This window comes from Notechis scutatus, chromosome 4, assembly GCF_049901735.1.
Source record: "Notechis scutatus isolate UNSWTSFEM ecotype Mainland chromosome 4, rNotScu1.2, whole genome shotgun sequence".
Classification (NCBI taxonomy): domain Eukaryota; kingdom Metazoa; phylum Chordata; class Lepidosauria; order Squamata; family Elapidae; genus Notechis; species Notechis scutatus.
Window position 1 is genome coordinate 99,456,954 of NC_142012.1, and position 19,353 is coordinate 99,476,306.

General features: G+C 44.9%; 1 protein-coding gene across 4 annotated transcripts in view; it reads left to right on the plus strand.

Annotated features, from left to right (window-relative positions):
- The first annotated feature begins 7,718 nt into the window (after window positions 1-7,718).
- Window positions 7,719-19,353, plus strand: part of MYOF (myoferlin) — a 122,226-nt gene continuing 110,591 nt past the window's right edge. For all 4 annotated transcript variants that reach the window (XM_026670749.2, XM_087964202.1, XM_026670750.2 and 1 more), the window contains exons 1-2: window positions 7,719-8,056; window positions 18,260-18,315. In XM_026670749.2, the coding sequence (XP_026526534.2) occupies window positions 7,969-8,056; window positions 18,260-18,315 (144 nt within the window). In that variant the 5' untranslated portion in view covers window positions 7,719-7,968. The remainder of the gene's footprint in view (window positions 8,057-18,259; window positions 18,316-19,353) is intronic.

The window sequence follows — 19,353 nt, forward strand, 5'->3', positions numbered from 1 at the left end:
CTTCAACCATAACAACACAAGAGCACACAATAGATACAAACTCAAAGTAAACCGCACCAAACTTGATTGCAGGAAATACGACTTCAGCAATAGAGTGGTCAATGTCTGGAATACTCTACCCGACTCTGTAGTTTCTTCCCCAAACCCCAAAAACTTTAACCTTAGACTGTCTACTATTGACCTCACCCCTTTCCTAAGAGGTCTGTAGGGGCGTGCATAAGCGCACCAACGTGCCTACCGTCCCTGTCCTATTGTTTCTCTTATTCTTTTATTTTTCTTATATGTACCCATTTCATGTATTCACAACTATGTATACATTTATACTTATTATCTTGTAAACAATTGGCAAATCAAATAAATAAATAAATAAATAAAATAAATAAAATAAAACCCCAGCAGAACAGCTAGTGTCAAAGCGGTTACTACTTCTCTTTTTGCCCTAAGGTTATATTGTCTAGGTTCTAGTAGAGAAAATTTTCTGAGTCATATACATTCATTTTTGGAATCAATTGTACCTGAATACAAAAGGAATTCTGCTTGATTAAAGTATCCCCGCTGGCACAGGCTGTCAGTCCCGTGGAACATGCCCACATTGAAGCATCTCCAGGAATGAAGTATTGACCCTGGAGGCGTTTGTTTATATTGCCTCCTGTGGTGGTAAATACCTGGGTCCAAGCCCCTATATTAAGGTCGAGTCGGTGAGCAGGTATGTACATATCACATAAGTACTTTCCCGTGGTGGCATTTAAACAAAATTGCGAGTAATTCTTAGGTATGTGGCCCAAACAGCAGCCTTGGCCTATTATGGAAGTGATAGTGATGGTGGTACTATCGTGCCATCTACATTGGGAGTCCGAGGTGTCATTTCTTATGGCCTGTGAAGATCCTACTGCTTCATAAAATGGCGGAGTGGGAGACAAACATAACCAACAATGCTTAGATATGAGAGTGTTGGAAGCATTCAGGACACTGTAAGAAGATTGAAGAAGTGGCAGCAAGGGATTAACTGTTGTTGACAAAGGTTGTAGAAAGAAAGATTTAATTTCCTTGGCACTTGGTCCCACAGGACCAGAGGAGGGTATGTGTACTTGTCGTTGTATGTAAAAAATGTTGCCAGAGTCATACCCCGCGGTGTCATACACTCTTCCTCCCCACTTTACTCCAGTGTCCCATAATGTAGATGCTTTCCCTTTTGCAGTGAATCTCACAGTGACCATGTTGCAACGGGCACCTGGTGGTCCCCCTTCCCTAGCGCAAGGCATTTGCTCCCTTGAACGAGAAAGGGTGATTAAGTCATTTTTTGTAGGGAGGGCTCCACCAGATGTGACCAGTGGACACACAGCTCCAGGATTTGCAAAAGTAGTCCGATAGGCCACCACAAGTGTGTTGATGGTTTGGAGAAATGTCGTGACCTGGGCAGACATAAAGGCGGAATTTTTTCACTACTTCTGGGCTTGGTTGTGGAGTCCCCCATCCTTTTTTTGTATATGCTGTTCTGCCCACGATCATTTCAGCGAAGTCAAATTGTAAGTGTGGGAAATAAGTGTCAATTTTGGCATAATTGTGTGTTGAATTCAATACCTGTCCATATGCGTCCTTGATGATCCATGTGATGTTGTATGGCCTATGGGCGTTAAAGCTGGTGGATGTTCCATCAGTCCAGTGAAGCGAACAGCCAAGCAGGAAGAAGAAGAGTGTTGTCATCTTTTTCGGATGATGGCTCCGCTGGTTGTGGACGGTGATATGGGTGGACACACCTTGCAGGAACCCAGAGAGTTCTGTCAGGAAGTTGGACTGCTGCGTAGCCTCGACCCCAGGTGAAGAGACCAGCAGGGCCCTTCCAAGTAGGGTCTGGCAGTTGGCGGTAGTATGCCTGTGGTTTGGGAGAATCAGGGGAAGGGGGGAGGAAAAATGTCGCTCCGCTGCCGTCATAGCAGGGGTGCTGGAGAGATTGAGGAAGTTGAGAGTATAAAGACAGAGATTAAAAGTGTCTTGCATCGCCGGGAGGCTAAGGGTTCTTTTCCCTTTGATCAAATGTCGTTCTAACGCTGTTTTTAGCGTTAAGTTGGCTCTCTCTATCAGGGCTTGTCCTTGACTATTAGCTGTGCTAGTGTATGCAGGACCATTATCTGTTTTTATTTCATTTGGGCGTCCCAACGATGCAAAGGTGCGAATGTAATGATTGATGACATGTTTGGAGGCTTTTTCCCTATGCGGGATTGCCATTATAAACCCTGAATAGGTGTCAATAGACACGTGAAGGTATTTCCAAGGGGCGAAAGGTGAGAATTGAGTGACATCCATTTGCCATGTCTCACAAGCCTCTACGCCCCTGGGATTAGTCCCCTGAGGAAGGGTTCTTGCTTGCAAACTGCAAGTGGGGCATTGTTGTATAATTGCAGTTGCTTCTTCCAAAGAAATACCAAATTGTTTAACCAGAGCCTTTTTGTTTTGATGAAAATAACTATGACTTTCCCCTGCTGTTGGAGGGGAAGGTTGAGGCATCTTAATACTGATGGAAAGTACTTTACAAGCAGTATCAGCTACCTGGTTCCCTTCTGAAAGGAAACCTGGGAGATGTTGATGACTACGTATGTGGGCTACAAATAGAGGATGGGTCCTAGATTTAATGAGCATTTGCAGCTGAAGCAACAGTGTCATTAATGATGGTTGTATAGAAGGAGACAGATATGCCTCAAAAATGTGCAAGACCAATTGGGAGACATATAGACTATCCGTTATGATGTTAATTGGTTGCTCAGGAAATGTCTCCAAGGCTAAGTTAAAAGCAGCTAATTCAGCTTGCTGTGCCGATGATTGGGGCTTTGTCAGTTGCTTGTGCCAGTTAGCTTGATCATACCAGACACAAGCACCATGAGTTTTAGAGCCAATAGTAAAAACTGTGATGGCTTGAATTAGTGGAAAAGTAACTACTGGAGAGGAAAAGGTAATAGGTACCGTTTTAATTAGCTGCAAACGGGGGTCAGAAGGGAGATGGCAAGAGATGGGACCAATCCAATTCTCCAGAGCGTCCTGCAATACATCTGACGTCTGAAAAAGGGGGTCCCATTGAGAGAGTTTGAAAGGAATGTGTATAGCTTGAAGATCATGACCGAGCAAAGCCTTGGCTCGGTGACGTCCCTTGATACAAAGCAGAGCGAGCTGAAGGGCTCTAGAGGTGACAGTTGCCCTAGGAGTGTGAGGGAGGTGAAGCCATTCGATGATGCACAGCTTTTTTGTCTCGGGAGCAATTTGGAAAAGAATGGCTGTGAGAAGGGCTGGTGTGGGCAAGACAGCCAAGGAGAGCAGACAGTTGGGGATGATGCGATCCACCCATACGTGCTTTAAAGCGTTATTGACTTGGGCTAGTGCCTCCAAGTGCTGGCTTGTAAGATGGACCACATCTGAAGGATGTTTCAAGCCCGTGAGGGCATGGAATAGAGGGGAAAGGGTTGCAGTAGTGACAGGAAGATCAGGCCGTGCCCAATTGAGCGTGCCGAGATATTGTTGAAGTTGTACCAGAGTGGGTTGAGAAGGTAAAGACAGAGAGTTTTACTCAGAAAAGCGATGGGCTGGTATTGCCCCTCCCTTTCTCTGGTATTTTGGTGAAATCAATCTATGTTCTCTGGAAAGGCCAGCCCACTAGGGGTCGCCCTCCCATTTCTTTTTTCCTTGCTGCTTTCTTGTTTACTTTCAAACATCCAGAATTCCCCTCATTGCATTCACAGACACACACATCCTTCTCAATTTGCACACACATCTTTCCTCTTCCAACTCATCTTTCTCTTTTTCCTCAGGTTTCCAATCCTATCCTGATTTCCTCTTCTATTTATTTCGAGCAAGGGAATTGATGCCATTACCAGCTCTATTTCCCCTGTAGCTTCAGTCCAGATTGTCACATCAATCCCTTCAGCTAACTCCAGAGGCCTCTTCAAAGCCTCTTTCCTTCCTCCAAACAACACATCCACAAACCATCTCTCTCCTTCCTTCTTCCATTTCCTCCCTCATCTTTATCATCAAATCTACGTGCAACAAACAATCTTAGCTTCCCACTCCTGTCTTCTCAAGTACACCAGAAATTGTGGAAAAGCAGAACAATAGGGTAGCAAGACATTATTTACATAGTGTTGACACATGGTACAGTTTTAGCAAAAGATTCCATTAATCAATAATGAGTTTTGTGTTAAGTTGAGACATAAGATCACGGCCCCACAGGTTAGTATGTAATGGAAGAACCAAGGGTTGGAGGTAGGCAGTCCCCGAACGGCTGGGCCAATCATCCGGCCACTCAGCCGTTCAGATGACACCTACATCAGAGACCCAAAAAGACTTTGTTACAGATTGTGAATTGTAACAGAGATGTTAGGAGCATAGAAGCCATCATTTGCCATTCAGAGAAAAGAATATTATGATTATTAGAAATGTTTTCTAACAAGGTTCTAACATAGGGTGACTTAAGGCCATATTTGACAGTGGCGGATTTGAGTTCTTTCATGAGATCCCACTCCATAGGGACATACTGAGGGGCAGGATTTCCATTTCCACCACCTGCCGGGGCTTGGAGGACCATAGGAAAACAAGAGAGGTCCTCCGGATCTATTTTTCCTTGAATCAGTGCCTCCTGAAAGGTATTACGTACAGGCAAGGAGGCAGGAGAATCGTTGGATTTGATAGGGTTAACATCAGGAATGTGAGGGAGGTTGTAAGGAGGAGGGGGAGGGGGGGAAGAAGGGACAGGAGGATACAGAGCAGAAGGTGTGGAAGTTTCTGCCGAAGAAGGCAGGGGATTTTTAGGAGACGGAAAAGGCTGATCCGAAGTCTGATCAAGAATTGGATCAGAGATTGATTCAGAGGGGGGGATAAAGAATATTGATGGCAGTCATAAGAGCTCTCCAGGCATAAAGAATTTCCGGGGGGGCTCGAGGAGGCTCATGAATGTATTTTCCTATTTTTTCCCAAATAGATTGTTTAAGAGTGCCACCTTCTGGATAAGCGGGGCAATGTTTTTGAAGGAATAAGAGGAATTTAGTGATAGCCTTTTTTGAAATAGGGTAGATAGTTATACTGTTAGCTTTCTGCAAGTGATTCGCCTTCCTGACTAAGGAGTGATGCTTGGACAGAGTCTTGGAAAGTGGGGTGCCCATACTTACGATGCGCTGGCCGATCTCCGGTGCGTAAGATGAGAGTCAGGGCAGCACACTTCTTCCTGGAAGTCGTGCTGTGAAGAATCATGTCGTGAAGGAGGACCAGATGCAGCCAGATGCAGCTTTGCTAAGGGAGGATGTCCTCTTTGCAGAAGATTCCTGGGGAGGGATCCGTAACATGAAATGGCATCCCTGGGCTGCAGCTGGCTCGTCCGGCTGGGTGAGATCACATCGGGGTCACCAGTTGTGGCTTTTTGCTGCCTGCACCCTGGCGACGGCAGGGTCTGAGTTCAGAGCCCTGGGCCTCTCATGGTAAATAAATAAACACACGGACACAATGTTTACTCGGGATGAAGGCACTTGAACAAAGGGCAGGTACCTCCTTTTATTAGGTTGCTTGCAAGCGTCATAGCAGGAACAAGGAAATTTTCCTTATAAGGTAATCTACATAATTATGCTAATGCAAAAACTATATCATTGCTGGGGTCTTATCACCTCCACTCTTAGCCCTGCCCAATTACTTTCTTTTCCCACATAACTTTCGTTTCTTCAGCCAGTATTTTTCCCACACAGTCAGCACTTTATCACATAGCAACACCAAACTGTCCATCCAGCACTTCTACAAGGTTGACCATTGCAACATTAAGCGTCCATTTATTGTTGTATATTGCAACAACCACCCAACCTTGAGATCATTCGGATGGTCCTTCTCTGCTTCTCTCCCCTTCCTACACCTTAGGTAGTGGGTTGCAGGGTTACAGGGGGGAGAAGAAAAGGATGCATTGCTATTAGTTTTCTGTCCCTTGGAATCATTGCTCCATGGAATGGGAAAGTTTCCTTTTGCTCTGCATCTTTTGCAGTGGGCGGTTCCTCTACTTCTCTCATCTCCCTTTTTTTCCCCTGACAGGAGAAATGGGGGAGAGAGGAGGCACCAGTTTTCTGGGGACCACCTCCACCCCATTTCTCTTTACCATTGAAAGAAGAAGTGGGACAAGTGGCTAAACAACCACCTCTGGGGTTGGGGTGGGAAGGAGTCTTAATTGTTTGAGTATTGGGAAAACCGGGACCAAAAAGATCAGCTTTCCCTCTACTATATATCGCTACTTCTGAATCCATGGGAAAAATAGAGGGGGGGTAACATGTTTTCTGCCCCACTTCTCTTGCCAGTAGAACTTAGAGTGTAAGACAGCCCCTCCCTCTTTTTATTCAGGAAAGGTTCCTCCCTATTCACCCATCCAGAGTGAATATTAGGCACTGCAATGCTGGTCTGCAAGTGGGAGTGCATTTATGAGAGATGACCAGAAGATTTTTGATAACTAGCTCTAACCCTGGCAGGTGGGTAAGGCAGTGCTGTGTGAGGGCTGGGTGTACAGCTTTCCTTTCTCTTGACAGTGTTCTGATCCTACAGGTATCTCCATGGGATGGGGATATTTGGTTATCCTTCCTCTGGCAACATAATTCCTCAATCTTGGGAATTTGCTACCACATCTGGCAGTGTTGCCAAGAGAAATGGGGAGACAGTTCCAAGTGGGTCTACAGGGAGGGTTTCAAAATGTTAATATCTTTGTGATCGAAGCTCCTCCTGTTTTAAAGTACATGTGCTGTGATTCATCTAAGAAGGAACAGGACATTGAGTGCATGGTTGGGACTGCCATCTTGATTCTGCATTGGTGTCTGTCTGTTTTCGACTTAGCCTGGAATCCTAGCGACTGCCTGGCAAATCCATGCAATTTACGTTTGTGGAATCGGTTTGCTATTTTCTTTTTCTTTAGGCTGAGAGGGAATGACTGACCCAAAGTCACCCAGCTGGCTTTCTAAGGCAGGATTAGAACTGAGCGACTCCTGGTGTCTAGCCTGGTGCCTTAATCATCTAAACCCAACTGTTTTATACAATTGCTTTGCCTTACTCCTCAAATTTTATGAAGGATATGATGAACAGTGGATTCCACTTGAAACCTTCCCAATGTGTTTCAATTTCCCCATTCTTTTTCCAAACCTATTTAGAAGGAAAGCCTGCAGTAAGTGGTATAATACCTTGTGGCTGGTTCCCATTCAGAAATCTCCACTGGAAGTTCCCTGCAGCACATAATGCGTGGAAGAACCGATCTGCTATTCTAGCCTCAAGCAAGATGTTGAAAAGCAACTTATTCACAGTTTATCACTTTGGAGTTTGATTCTTCTCTCTTCTTACTACAAACCCTGACTGCACAAAATGTAGAGATGACTTTTAGGATTTATGTACAAGGTTGACTTTTGCTGAAGGGGGCGATCTAAGATTGTTTGCAACATTCCTGTATTAAAAAGGAGAAGGATACTCAAACCACAAACATGAGGAAAGAATGTACTGTTAAAGGAAACGTTCATGCTTTTTAAAAAATTGTCTTGGTTTGGCTGTTGTTTTCATAGCCATAAAAATGGAAAGTATGCAATGAGTGATTCACTAACTCAGTGATTATTTAATGCACGTTCATATTTCTTCCTCATAATTTGCATAGAGAGCATTTCCCCCTTTTTAAACATCCTGTTTTGTAAATTCTTATGTTTGCATTTCAATCCATATCAGTTTTGTTATCTAATGGACAGGAATTGTGAATGATGGTATGCATCGCTTTTCTTTAGCTTCGGTAGCTAACTTAGTAATTCCGCTGTGAGCTGCCTGTTGCTGTAACAGAGCCATTCCTTCTTGTCTCCTCCTCCTCCTCCTATTCTTCCTCCTCCTCCTGGCATTTCAGTCTGGAGGCTGCCTAGTGTCTGGAGTATTTTTTTTTTCCGCCTCCCTGAACTTTCTACTTCGAAAACAGCTTTTTAAAGTTTGCTTGAAACAATGCTTCGGGTAATTGTAGAATCAGCTGCAAATATCCCTAAACATACATTTGGGAAACCAGATCCTATTGCATCAATTATTTTTAAAGGTAAGGATAACTAATTTTGGAAGGTTTCTTTTCTTTCTTTTCTTTTCTTTCTGGCATGATTAGAATAAGATTGCAAAGAGCTTCTAAAGTGTATAGCTTCTTTTTTAATGATGAAAAACAATCTGGAGATCTATTTAGGTGCCTCAAAAAGCATATTTCATTGCACCTACATATAGGAAACTCACCTTCAGTTTTGGTGAATGGGCAAGTGAATTATATTTTGGCACATGAATTATTTTCCTACCACAGAAGATGTCTGGTTGTTAACCTGCTATACAGAAATGCTAGCCCTGATTGATTGAATGCTGGTAGGAAGAGTATTATTTAAAATATTTAAATGCTACTTACATTATTAAATAAAATTTTTCCATGACCTTTCTTGTTTGAATTATTAGTACATTAACCAAAAGTAAAGGAATACATGAAAAGCAATAGGATTTGAATTGTATTTGCAAATTTTGTAGTGGACTTTATATTGGTCCTTTGGTTCACTATTTAGTTGGACGTGTGTTGGATGTTAGAGAAATCAAACAACCTTTGCTCAGTATATATATCAATTTGGGATACAAATTCCAGTTAAGACAGTTATATTAATTGATGTTGTACTGAATAAGAATACACATTTTATTGGAAAAAGTAGGACTAACAAGACTGGACTAGAATTAGTTTTCTATATTCCTCTGCTACCATCTAGTGGTCCTCTGGATTTCTGCTGCCCAAATTTAATAGAATTGCTAAAGATTGTGGCTTAAGCCTTAAAAATGTACATGGGAAGCTTAAATGGCATGGCGGGAAAAAGTATTCATTTTATTTTTATTCTTCATTTTGTTCTTTTAAAAAAATGATTCTACCCTAATATGAAGTCTTTATCAAATGAGGTCTGGTGAACAAGGAATGCTTGGCTTTATTATCCCTGATCTTTTATGATAATTAAAAAGTTAACTGCACCTCTTATTTCAAAATTAGTCACCCGGAGCTGGTGGAATTATTGGTGTATAAATATATAAATCAGTAGATAAAGATAAAATGTGGGACTTTTAAACTGTAAGAAGATGAAGCCTGGTGATTTGTTTTGCAACTTGTTTATGAATCATTCATTACTCAAGGCTAGTTTTCCAGTTTTCACTTATATTTCAAAGGGGCCGCAAATACTTTTTTTTTTCCAAATTGGCTTTCTGTAACCATAATTAAGATGCTTAAAAGGTACTAACAGAAATTAATTTTTATGTTTAGCTGGTATTTTCAAAATTCTTCATACCCTCTCTAAAGCTCCTGTGCTGTGGGTATTTGGGGGAACCCCTGCCCCCAAATAAAATTAGAGTGGGGTGCATTTGCTACACCCATCATGCAGCTGATTTTGTTGTTTAAATTTGAATAAATATGTTGAAACAAAAGCTTGGAAGAAAGGTCAAGAGTTACTGTGTGATTCATGCTTTTTCCCCCATGGAAAATGTTAATTGAAGCCTTCAATAAAACAAACTTTAAACAAAGAAGCAAACTAAAGATGCAGCCATGCTACAGTTCTGAGAGGATGTGTTGTAGGTGGTGTTTAAAGGCTTAGAATAAAAAGTATTTGTGAGCAGAGACATTTCCACAGAATAAAAACTAAAACACCCTGCACGAAACAAGGATGGGAGATTGGCTTGTGATAAAATGTTTAGGAGCAGTGTCTTCATCCTTGTTCCATTTATTTCGGAATGTTCAGGTTGTGATGTTGCTATGTACCCAAAATACACCCACTCACCAGGGAGAAGTATCAGCAGGCCTGAAGAAATCTCTGGTGTTTGCAGAAGTACAAAGATTGTAGGAGGAAAAAAGACATCTTGGTGGAAGCTTAGAAGGGTTAGGGTTAGAGACAAAGAAAGACAAAATGTCCTTTGTGGCATTTAAAGCTAACTCAAAATGAATGGTTAGAATTTCAAAAAACAAGTCTTCAACACGTTCTAGATCCCGGTTATATATGCTAAGAGCAACCTGGAAGGAACAGGTTTTGCTGAAATATAGATCAGCTTTATTGGCATATATTTTAAGGAACTGGATATTGTTAGTGCCATGGAATAGCAATTGAGGTCATTTCCCCACTTACAGCATTATATAGTTATCCTTTCATTGTTGTGCCAAAATGAGTATAATAAAGACAGGCTTCATATTACTTCAGTGACAGCTGAATAATACCGTGAAGATGCTAATGAGAAAATTGCTTGAATAATAGAAAAGTTGGGGAGGAGGGGAGAGAAAGGAATGGAATGGAATATCCTGAATAAGATAACTATTAATATCTGTAGTTTAGGGTTGGCCTAAATTCATATGATCAAGTTCAAGTTGAACCAATTTCAAATATTCATTGCAAAGGATGGGTTCAAAGTGATCTGTCTCCTCCCTCCAGGGAGAAGGAGAGGATATCAACCCAAAGTAAATTGAACGCCCCCATTTTATTTTTATATCTGGCCTTATCTAGTGCTTCAGCCTGACCTACCCATTGGCTAACATGAAGTGATGCTAGCCATGGATGGTGTCTTGAAGATCCTTTGGATCTTCTTGGAAACCCCATTGGGTTCAATCTGCTGATTGGCTAACATGTAGCTGCATTAGCCAATGGGTAAGGCATCCTTTGTCCCAAGTGAATTTGAAGCACTCCTTCAGAGAGAAGCAGCTGAAGCTTCTTTACTTTTCTATCCTAAAATTGCTTGCTCATAGTCTAGTTCAGGGGTCTCCAACCTTGGCAACTTTAAGACTTGTGGACTTCAACTCCCAGAGTTCCTCAGCCAGCAAAGCTGGCTGAGGAACTCTGGGAGTTGAAGTCCACAAGTCTTAAAGTTGCCAAGGTTGGAGACCCCTGGTCTAGTTTCTACTTGTTCTTCTATTCTATTTTTGTATGATTCATTTGAGAATATCAACCTACGTGGGGCCCTTAATTCAGCCCTGCTCACAATGCCCTAGGAGGAATCCACTGAGCAAACATAGAAAATGTTGCCCTCCATATTTTGTTGTGTTCCTATTTTTTAAACCTAGCTTCTAAAGCTTCCTTGGAAGGCAGCATTAAACTTAAATGAAGGAATTATAAAGCAGACATGGGATTTTTCAATGGGGGGTTCTCCCTCTTGACTCCCAAGGTCACTCCCACAAACCATTATAGGGACATAGCTCAGACTGAGGAGGAATAACTTACTGAGTATGGATATTTACTTGAAGTGATAATAAGCTAGAAATCCATAGTTTACAGAATTGTGAGAGCTTTCTATCACCTGTTCCTTCAACAAAGAGACAAGGGTTCAGTTCTCTGCTGTTCACCATTTTCCCTCTTACATGAAAACTGTCTGACATTACAATAACACCATCTTCAATACAACCACCATGGATAAATTGGAGTTGTTTATTGCTGCTTAACTAGTGTGCTTAAAGAATTTCATTAAAACAAAATAAATTATATGACAATGGGACTCACAGTGTTTGATGAGACCTCACATGTTCAGCATTTACCTCAGTAAGGCTTATTCTTAGGTAAATATACAATACATGCAAATTTAACTTAAATTTAGCACTTCTCTTCAAAAAAATGTGATAAGCTCATACTTTGAGATTTCAAAGTATCAGTTGTGGAAAAGGTTGGGCCCAATTCAATTGTAACTGGATGCTAATATTAAATAATGGCAAAATTGCATGGGATTATAATACAGTTTTTAGCTTAAACATAACATTACAGCTGATATTGTTCAACAGGACTTGGTCTAGCCTGAGCTAATATTTTGCACATTCCTTTTTTTTAAAAAAATGTTAATTCCTATCACAATTTTATTACAGGAATGTGAATCACTAGTTTCCACACTGACTAAATACGGACCAAATTTTCAGCTCCTCCCACACATATCTAGCAGAAGGAGTATGTTGTTTAATTGAATTTCATGGAAGCTATGCAGATTTAGTCATATTTGAAACAGAAGGAAAATATATATCTGAAGCATCCTTTTTTTTAAAAAATCACTCACTATTAAATCCATCACAATCCATTACTTTTTAAAACATATTTAGTGCAATGCATGCTATAATAGCTTGCACATTTGGAATAAAATTACTGTATTTTGATTTTTTCTTATTTCTGTTAGAGATTCTATAGACTGAAAGTGTGGATTTGATTTAAAAAGTGCTGGTTTTTGTGCAGTTTTTACCTATTTTTAGTCAACATGAATGTACTGATGAGGTTAAATGTCCATAGTTTGAAATGATCAGTGTCCTTCTATTTACCACAACTAAAATATATTAATAATGATTTAGCCCTATGTTTTTCAATTTCAAAAACTTTAAGAGAAAGATTAACTTTTAAGCATGAGTGACTGGGAAATTCTGGAAGTTGAAGTCCATATTAGAGCAAGATTGAGAAGCACTGATGTAGCCCAAAGTTAATACAGTTAACTTTGGGGGGAAAGGGATAATCTTCTGAATCTTACATGGAGATTTATCCTTGCCACAGCCAATTTGCTGCAGCCAACTTGCTACAACCAACTGCCATGGCCAACTTGCCATGGGACAACTCGTCATGAAATAGTGGAATAGAATCATTAAGGAAAGGATGCCAAAGGAGGGAGAAAATGAAATGTGAATGACAAAAGTTAAAATAATGTTTTAATATTTTATATAATTGAATTGTTCAATTGTCCTGCAGCAAGTTGTCCTATGGTAAGTTAGCCCTGGTGAGTTGATCTGTGGCAAATTAGCTGAGGTGAGTTGGCTGTGGCCAGTTGGCTATGGCGATTTGTTCCATTCTGCTCCAGACCACACTTTAAAAATCAACTATCTTAGATGAGAGGTGATTGCCATGACACAGAAAGAAGTATTAGAGGTAGGATAAAGATCATCAGTAGGAAAAAGAATATCTGCTGATATGCTTTTCTGTCAATGTAAGATCTGCTAAGTTAAATAAATATTTCAAAATGTCTCAATTTTAATTTCTTATGTAGTATAGATATAATCCTCATAAACCAAAACTCTGGGATCCTCAATCATTTTTAAAACTATAGAAGTGTTCTGAGACTAATATGTTTGAGAGACGTTGCTGTAAAAATGTCAAAGCTGAAGAGATTGGATATATTTTACAGCTATTCTTGGATAGTATTGCAAAAAGTGGAAGCATTTGGAAACGTTATAAGTCTATGTCGTGTCTGGCGCGGAAAGGAGACTCGGGAACCAGTGACTCAGTTCAGCTCATTTATTAGTCCCGAGATCGGCTCGGGTTCCGAAGAAAGGTAAAAGGCGGCTTTTATTCTCTAGCCGCGGCGGCGCGACCAATGGCACCGCTTTGAATCTCCCGCGATTAGTTTCTACCAATCGCGGGGATTACGCGGCCGAACCAATCCGTGCTTGGCTCGCTCAGCCAATCAGCTCGCCGGCGTCTTAGTGTCAATCGCGGCGCAGGTCTGCAAGAATGGTAATGACCGTACAGAACACCCCTCCCCTCTTGGTAGGGTCCTACGTAACGTAGTCCCGTAAGTAGGCGGGCTTCGTGCTTGTCTACTTGACCTGCGCAGGTTAGTTGGTGCTTGGTTCTCGGCTGGTTCGGTCGGGTTCTGTGTTGCTCCTTGTCCTGTCGATGGAACCGTCTGGAAACCTGAGCCGGGCCTTTTGTCGCAGCTCCTCCCGGTCTACCCGGGCTGGTCGAGTTGCGGTTGCCGCTCCCGCCTGGTCTTTCCGGGCTGGTCGAGCTGGCCTGGCTGCTTCTTCCTGGTGAGGTGTCGAGTTGGCTGCTTGCCGGTGAGTATTCCTGGTTTCTTTCTGGTGGTGTTTGGTTTATTGGGCCTTCCCTCCCCTCTTGGTTCGTGTTGGGGGTTCCCTTCTGTGTTTGTTTCTGCTTGCGTGTCGGTTGTATTTCTCGTGGCTATTCTCGACCTTAGTTGGTCGATGTGTCGCTTCCATGCTCGTCCGTCGGTTGTCTGTGGCGGTACGTGCGAGCGGACCTGTCACTGGGTTATGGTTGCTGGTACCCAGAGTGGGTCTCCGGTGAGGTTTTTGCATATACCGTGTCGCCTGTTTTAAAGGTTCGGTCTCTGCTTGAGGAGTTTGGGGGCTTTTCTGGGTTGTATGTGGGGGTGCAGTCTGTCGAGTGGGGATCTTAACTTCCTCCCCATCAATAGTTCTGCCGGGCTTTTATTTGTTGTCGTATTCGGGGTTATGTGTTGTATAAAGAGCATCTTGTTTATTTTTCTTGGATTTCCCGTTCTCTATTTTTGGATGGTTTTTTTGAATTGAACCATCCGTTCCGCCCTCCCGTTCGCCGCCCGGATGTGCGGCTGTTCCCAACGCGTCTCGTATCCCCGTTCCGCTAGGAATTTTTGAATTCAGCGAGGTAAGGTGGGGCCCGTTGTCGGATCGAGGACATCTGGGAAGGCCGTGGGTTGCAAATAGTTTGCTGAGTTCTTTGGTGATGGCCTCTGTGGTGGTAGTCCTCATGTTGCTTACCTCAGCCAGTTGGAGTAAGTGTCTACTGTGATGAGGAAGGTGTGTCCTTTTGTGGGCCCGGCAAAATCTATGTGGATCCTGGACCATGGTCCCCTAGGGGTTTCCCATTCCAGGATCGGGCGGCGGAGGGGCTGGGTCTGGTTTCCTGACATCTGTTACATGCTGCCACCCAGGCTTGATTTGCTTGTCCATCCCTGGCCACCAGGTGTAACTTCTGGCTAAGGCTTTTGTCCTAACGATGCCCGGAATGCCCCTCATGCAACAATTCCAAGACTTTTCCTGTAATTTTCCGGAATAACAACTCGGTCCCCCAAAGTAAAGCACCCTTTTTGCAACGACAGTTCCGTTTGTCGGTTCGGAATGTCTGGAAAGGTCTCGTCATCGTCTTTCTCGGCCACCCCTTCTCTACCCAATGCAATACCCGCGCCAGACGTTTGTCTTTATTAGTTTCACGGGCAATGTCTGACGCGGTTATGGGTAGATCGGGCAGAGTCTCTATGCTGAGGGTGGTCGTCGTGGGTCACTGGGTCGGTGTCGAAGTCTGGTAGCGGCGTGCGGCTCAGGCGTCTGCGTGGGAGATCGTCTTTCCGGGTCGGTGTGTGAGCCGGTAACTCTGAGGCTGCAAGAATTCGGACCACCTTGTCATTCTAGGGGATAGAATGTTCCCGGGTGGCCCTGTTCCCTGCCAGGATTCCCAGCAACGGCTTGTGGTCGGTGATGATGGTGAAGGCTCGGCCATAGATGTATTCGTGGAACCTTTTGACAGCGGCAACAATGGCCAAAGGCCTCTTTGTCCAGCTGACTGTAATTCCTTTCTGGTTTGGTGAGGGTTCGTGAGAAGAAGGCGATGGGTGCTTCCTTCCGTCGGGGAGAGTGTGGCTGAGGACTGCGCCGGCGCCCAAAGGTGATGCGTCGCATGTGACAGCTAGCGGTAGGGTCTCGTTGTATTGGATGAGGGCGGCATCCAAGGTGAGCAGGTCCTTGGTTTCGTTGAAGCGGCTTCCTCGCGTTTCCCCCAAGTCCATGGAGCCGCCTTGTCCAGGAGCCTATGCAAAGGCTCTGCCGCGGTCGCCTTCTGGGGCAGGAAAACATTATAAAAGTTAAGTAGTCCTAGGAATGCCTGTAGTTCCGTTTTATTCTTCGGTCTGGGGGCTTCCTTGATCGCTCTGATTTTTCCTCGGTTGGGTGAATTCCGTGGCGATCAAGGAGGTACCCCAGGAACTCGACTCTCTCGGTGTGTAATTGGCATTTTTCTTTCTTAACCTTCAGCCCGCGTTTTTGATTTGGTTAGGACTTCCCTCAGGCGACCCTCTAGCTCCTTCTGGTTGGTTGCCGACACCAATATCGTCAGTAGGGCACCACCCCCTTGATTCCTTGCAGGAGTCTCTCCATGAGGCTCTGGAATATTCCTGGGGCCACGCTGACTCCAAACTGGAGTCTCTTACAGCGGAAAGCCCCGGTGGGTTACTATTGTTTGTGCCTCGGCCGTTTCTGCGTCGACCGGCAGCTGCTGATAGGCTTGTGCCAGGTCGAGCCATAAAGACCTTGCCTCCCCAGTGAGTGTAGGAGGTGCTGCACTACTGGGACGGGGTGGCGCTTTGCTGCAGAGCGCAATTAAGGGTGGCCTTATAGTCCCCGCAAATTCTTACTGACCCATCCGGCTTGGGGGGTGACTATGGGGTCTCCCACCGGGCATGGTCGATTGGCTCGAGGATCCCTTGTTTGTGAGCTTGTCTATTTGCTCGTCGATTTTTGGCCGGAGCGCGAATGGTACTCGCCGTGGTTTCAGGCGAATGGGGGCAGCTGGGGTCTAGGCTGAACGAAATGGGGGCCCTCGGTACTTGCCTAGGGTGCCGTCGAACACTTCCTGGAAGTCTCTGGCGAGCTGCTCTTCCCAGTCGGCCTCCTGGGCGTGGTCGATTCCCATCACCTCGATTCTGAGCGGCGCGAACCACTGCAGTCCCAAAAGGCTAGGGCGATCTCGGTCCACGATTGTTAGGGGAAGCCTTGCTGTTCGCCCCTTGAAAGTCACCTCGAACTGGCCAGTCCCGACTACCGGTATCCGATTTCCTTGGTAGTCTTTGATAATCAGGCTCTGGCTTTCCAGCCCCTTCCTGTGGATGGCGGGCACCAGGCGCTTTATTTCCCACCATGCAACCATGGAGAGGTAGGACCCGGAGTCCACCTCCATTTTGCATGGCTCGCCCTAGATGCCCACCTCCACATATACTTTCCGGGCGTCTGTGCTGGAGGAATGGCCGATAACGATCGTCTGGTGGGTTTCCTCTCTCCGCCTGTTCCCGCCGTCTCGTCGGTTCCATCCGTCTCCCGGTTCCATCGGCTCTCGGCTTGGCGGTCCCTGGGCCTGGGGGAGTGCCGTTTCGCCTCCGGTTCCTGTCGTCTCGTCGTCGGGGCTGTAGTTCTTCTTGAGTCGGCAGACTCGGGCGATGTGGCCCCTTTTATCGCAGTGCCGGCATATTGCGTCGAAAAACCGGCACTCTGCTCGAGGTGGTCGCCCCGCACCCGGCGCACGGTTGCCCGACTTGACTCCGTCGGTCGCACCGATCCCGGTCTGCCTGGAGTCGATGCACGTCCCTCTTCCTCGTCGGTGGTGTCGGAGGCGGAGTCGAGGCCACCATGGTGAGTGGTGGTCTCTCGGCGGCCTGCTTCGGGGTGCGTTTCGGTTGCCGTGCCTGCTTTGGCGGTCGCGCCGGTCCCGGTGTCGGACCTCCGCATTCTGGCTGCTGACTTCCGGGTAGCCTGGCTGCGGTGGCGTCAGCGAGGACGTCGGCGGCGATCATCGCCTTTGGCCATCAACCAGCTCTGGAGGACTGGGTCTCTGAGTCCCAGGACAATGCGGTCTCGGGCGCCTCGTCCATGTCCGTAAAGCCACACATGCCTCCAAGATTTCGCAGGGCAGCCACGAAGTCTCCGATGCTCTCGCCCGCTCGCTGGTCTCGTCGGTAGAAGTCGTGCCGCCGGATGAGGGTGGGCACGTCGTAGGCATAGTGGCTTCAGAGTAATGGCACGAGGTCGGCCCAGTCCATTGTCTTGGCGTCCTCTGGCTTGGCGAGGGCTTTCGCCATTTGGAACACTGCGGGCCCGCAGTGTGTGAGAAAACAGCCCTTTTCTTCTGCCCGTTTGCATCCTTTAGGTTGCTACTTTCGAGGAACATTAGGAATCGGTCTGTGTACGATTCCCAATCCTCAGTAGCCGGGTTAAAAGGTGCGGGCGGTGCGATGCTGGCCATCTCATCGGTCTCGCTTCCCCCGGACACGTGTACGATGGGGATCAATCTTGGAATCCCACCTTCGTCGCCAGGGTCGTGTCCGGCGCGGAAAGGAGACTCGGGAACCAGTGACTCAGTTCAGCTCATTTATAAGTCCCGAGATCGGCTCGGGTTCCGAAAGAAAGCGGCGGCTTTTATTCTCTAGCCCGCGGTGGCGCGGCCAATGGCACGCTTTGAATCTCCCGCGATTAGTTTCTACCAATCGCGGGGATTCGCGGCGGAGCAATCCGTGCGCCGACTTCGCTCAGCCAATCAGCTCGCTGCGTGTCTTAGCCAATCGCGGCGCAGGTCTGCAAGAATGGTAATGACCGTACAGAACAGTCTACCCAGGCCCACATGGTAAAGATGTACTCTATCAATGAGTTATTATCATAGCTATGAATAAGAGTTTTTAAAAAAAGTTATAATGGACTTTTAAAAACCATTTTCTCACATTGATAACACATATCTTTGTTTATTTCCAGATGAGAAAAAGAAAACAAAGAAAATTGATAGTGAACTCAACCCTGTTTGGAATGAGGTAACCTGATCTTTCTGTCCCTATAATATAGGAAAAAGTACATGTGTAATAGAATTCAATCATGTACCTTGTTTCATAACTTTGGCTGTTGCAAATAAGAAGACAGCGAGAAACACATGTGTTGTATGTTTTCTGCTCTGTTCAGAAGTAGAATTTCTTCCTGTCCAGCTAAGGTTGTAATTAGTAGCTAGCAGCTTCTGCAGCAGACTACAGACTGCCAAAATGAGGCCCTATGTGCAATGAGATGATTATGTAAATACCACCATTATATATTTACATCCCAATGTTTGATGCAATTTACTGCATTTGCATGAGATCTCATTAAACACATCATCTTTTGCACTCTCCATTGCAATCCTGGTGGATGCTTATGGAGGCAGTCTTTTTACAGTCAGGGACCAAATATGAAGAGTTAATTATTTTTCAGACTTAAGGATTGCCTTGGGTGTGTCAAATACATAGTAGTGTTTTGGAGTCTTCTAGCAATTGTTTGTTTGGGGATAGTGACAGTGATTGTTTTTGGGATACTCTGGTAAGTACAAAACCATGGGTTGCAACATCTGGCTCTTAAGGGCCTTTTCCAGGGGTGGGATTCAAATTTTTTAACAACCGGTTGTGTGGGCGTGGCTTAGTTGGTGGGTGTGGCTTGGTGGTCATGTGACTGGGTGGATGTGGCTTGGTGAGTTGAGCGTGGCCAACTCAATATCACTCACATTGAGCTACGCATCTCCTCACCGGGCCTCTCATGACTGTGGGGATGCTGCAACAGTCGTAAGTGTGAAAAATGGTCATCAGTCACTTTTTTCAGTGCCATTGTAACTTTGAATGGACACTCCATACAAGCAAAGTACCAGCAAAGGAGGGGAAAAAAACTCCAGAGAAGTTCCTGAAAGTCTAGTCCTGCCAAGAATGTAATAAGGGTTAACGGAGAGGCAGTTTCTGTAAGCAACACCAGAATGTTTCCTTCCTGCCTTCCTTACAGGATTAGGCCATTAATTTCTTCTAACAACCGGTTCTCCAAACTGCTTAGAATGTTAA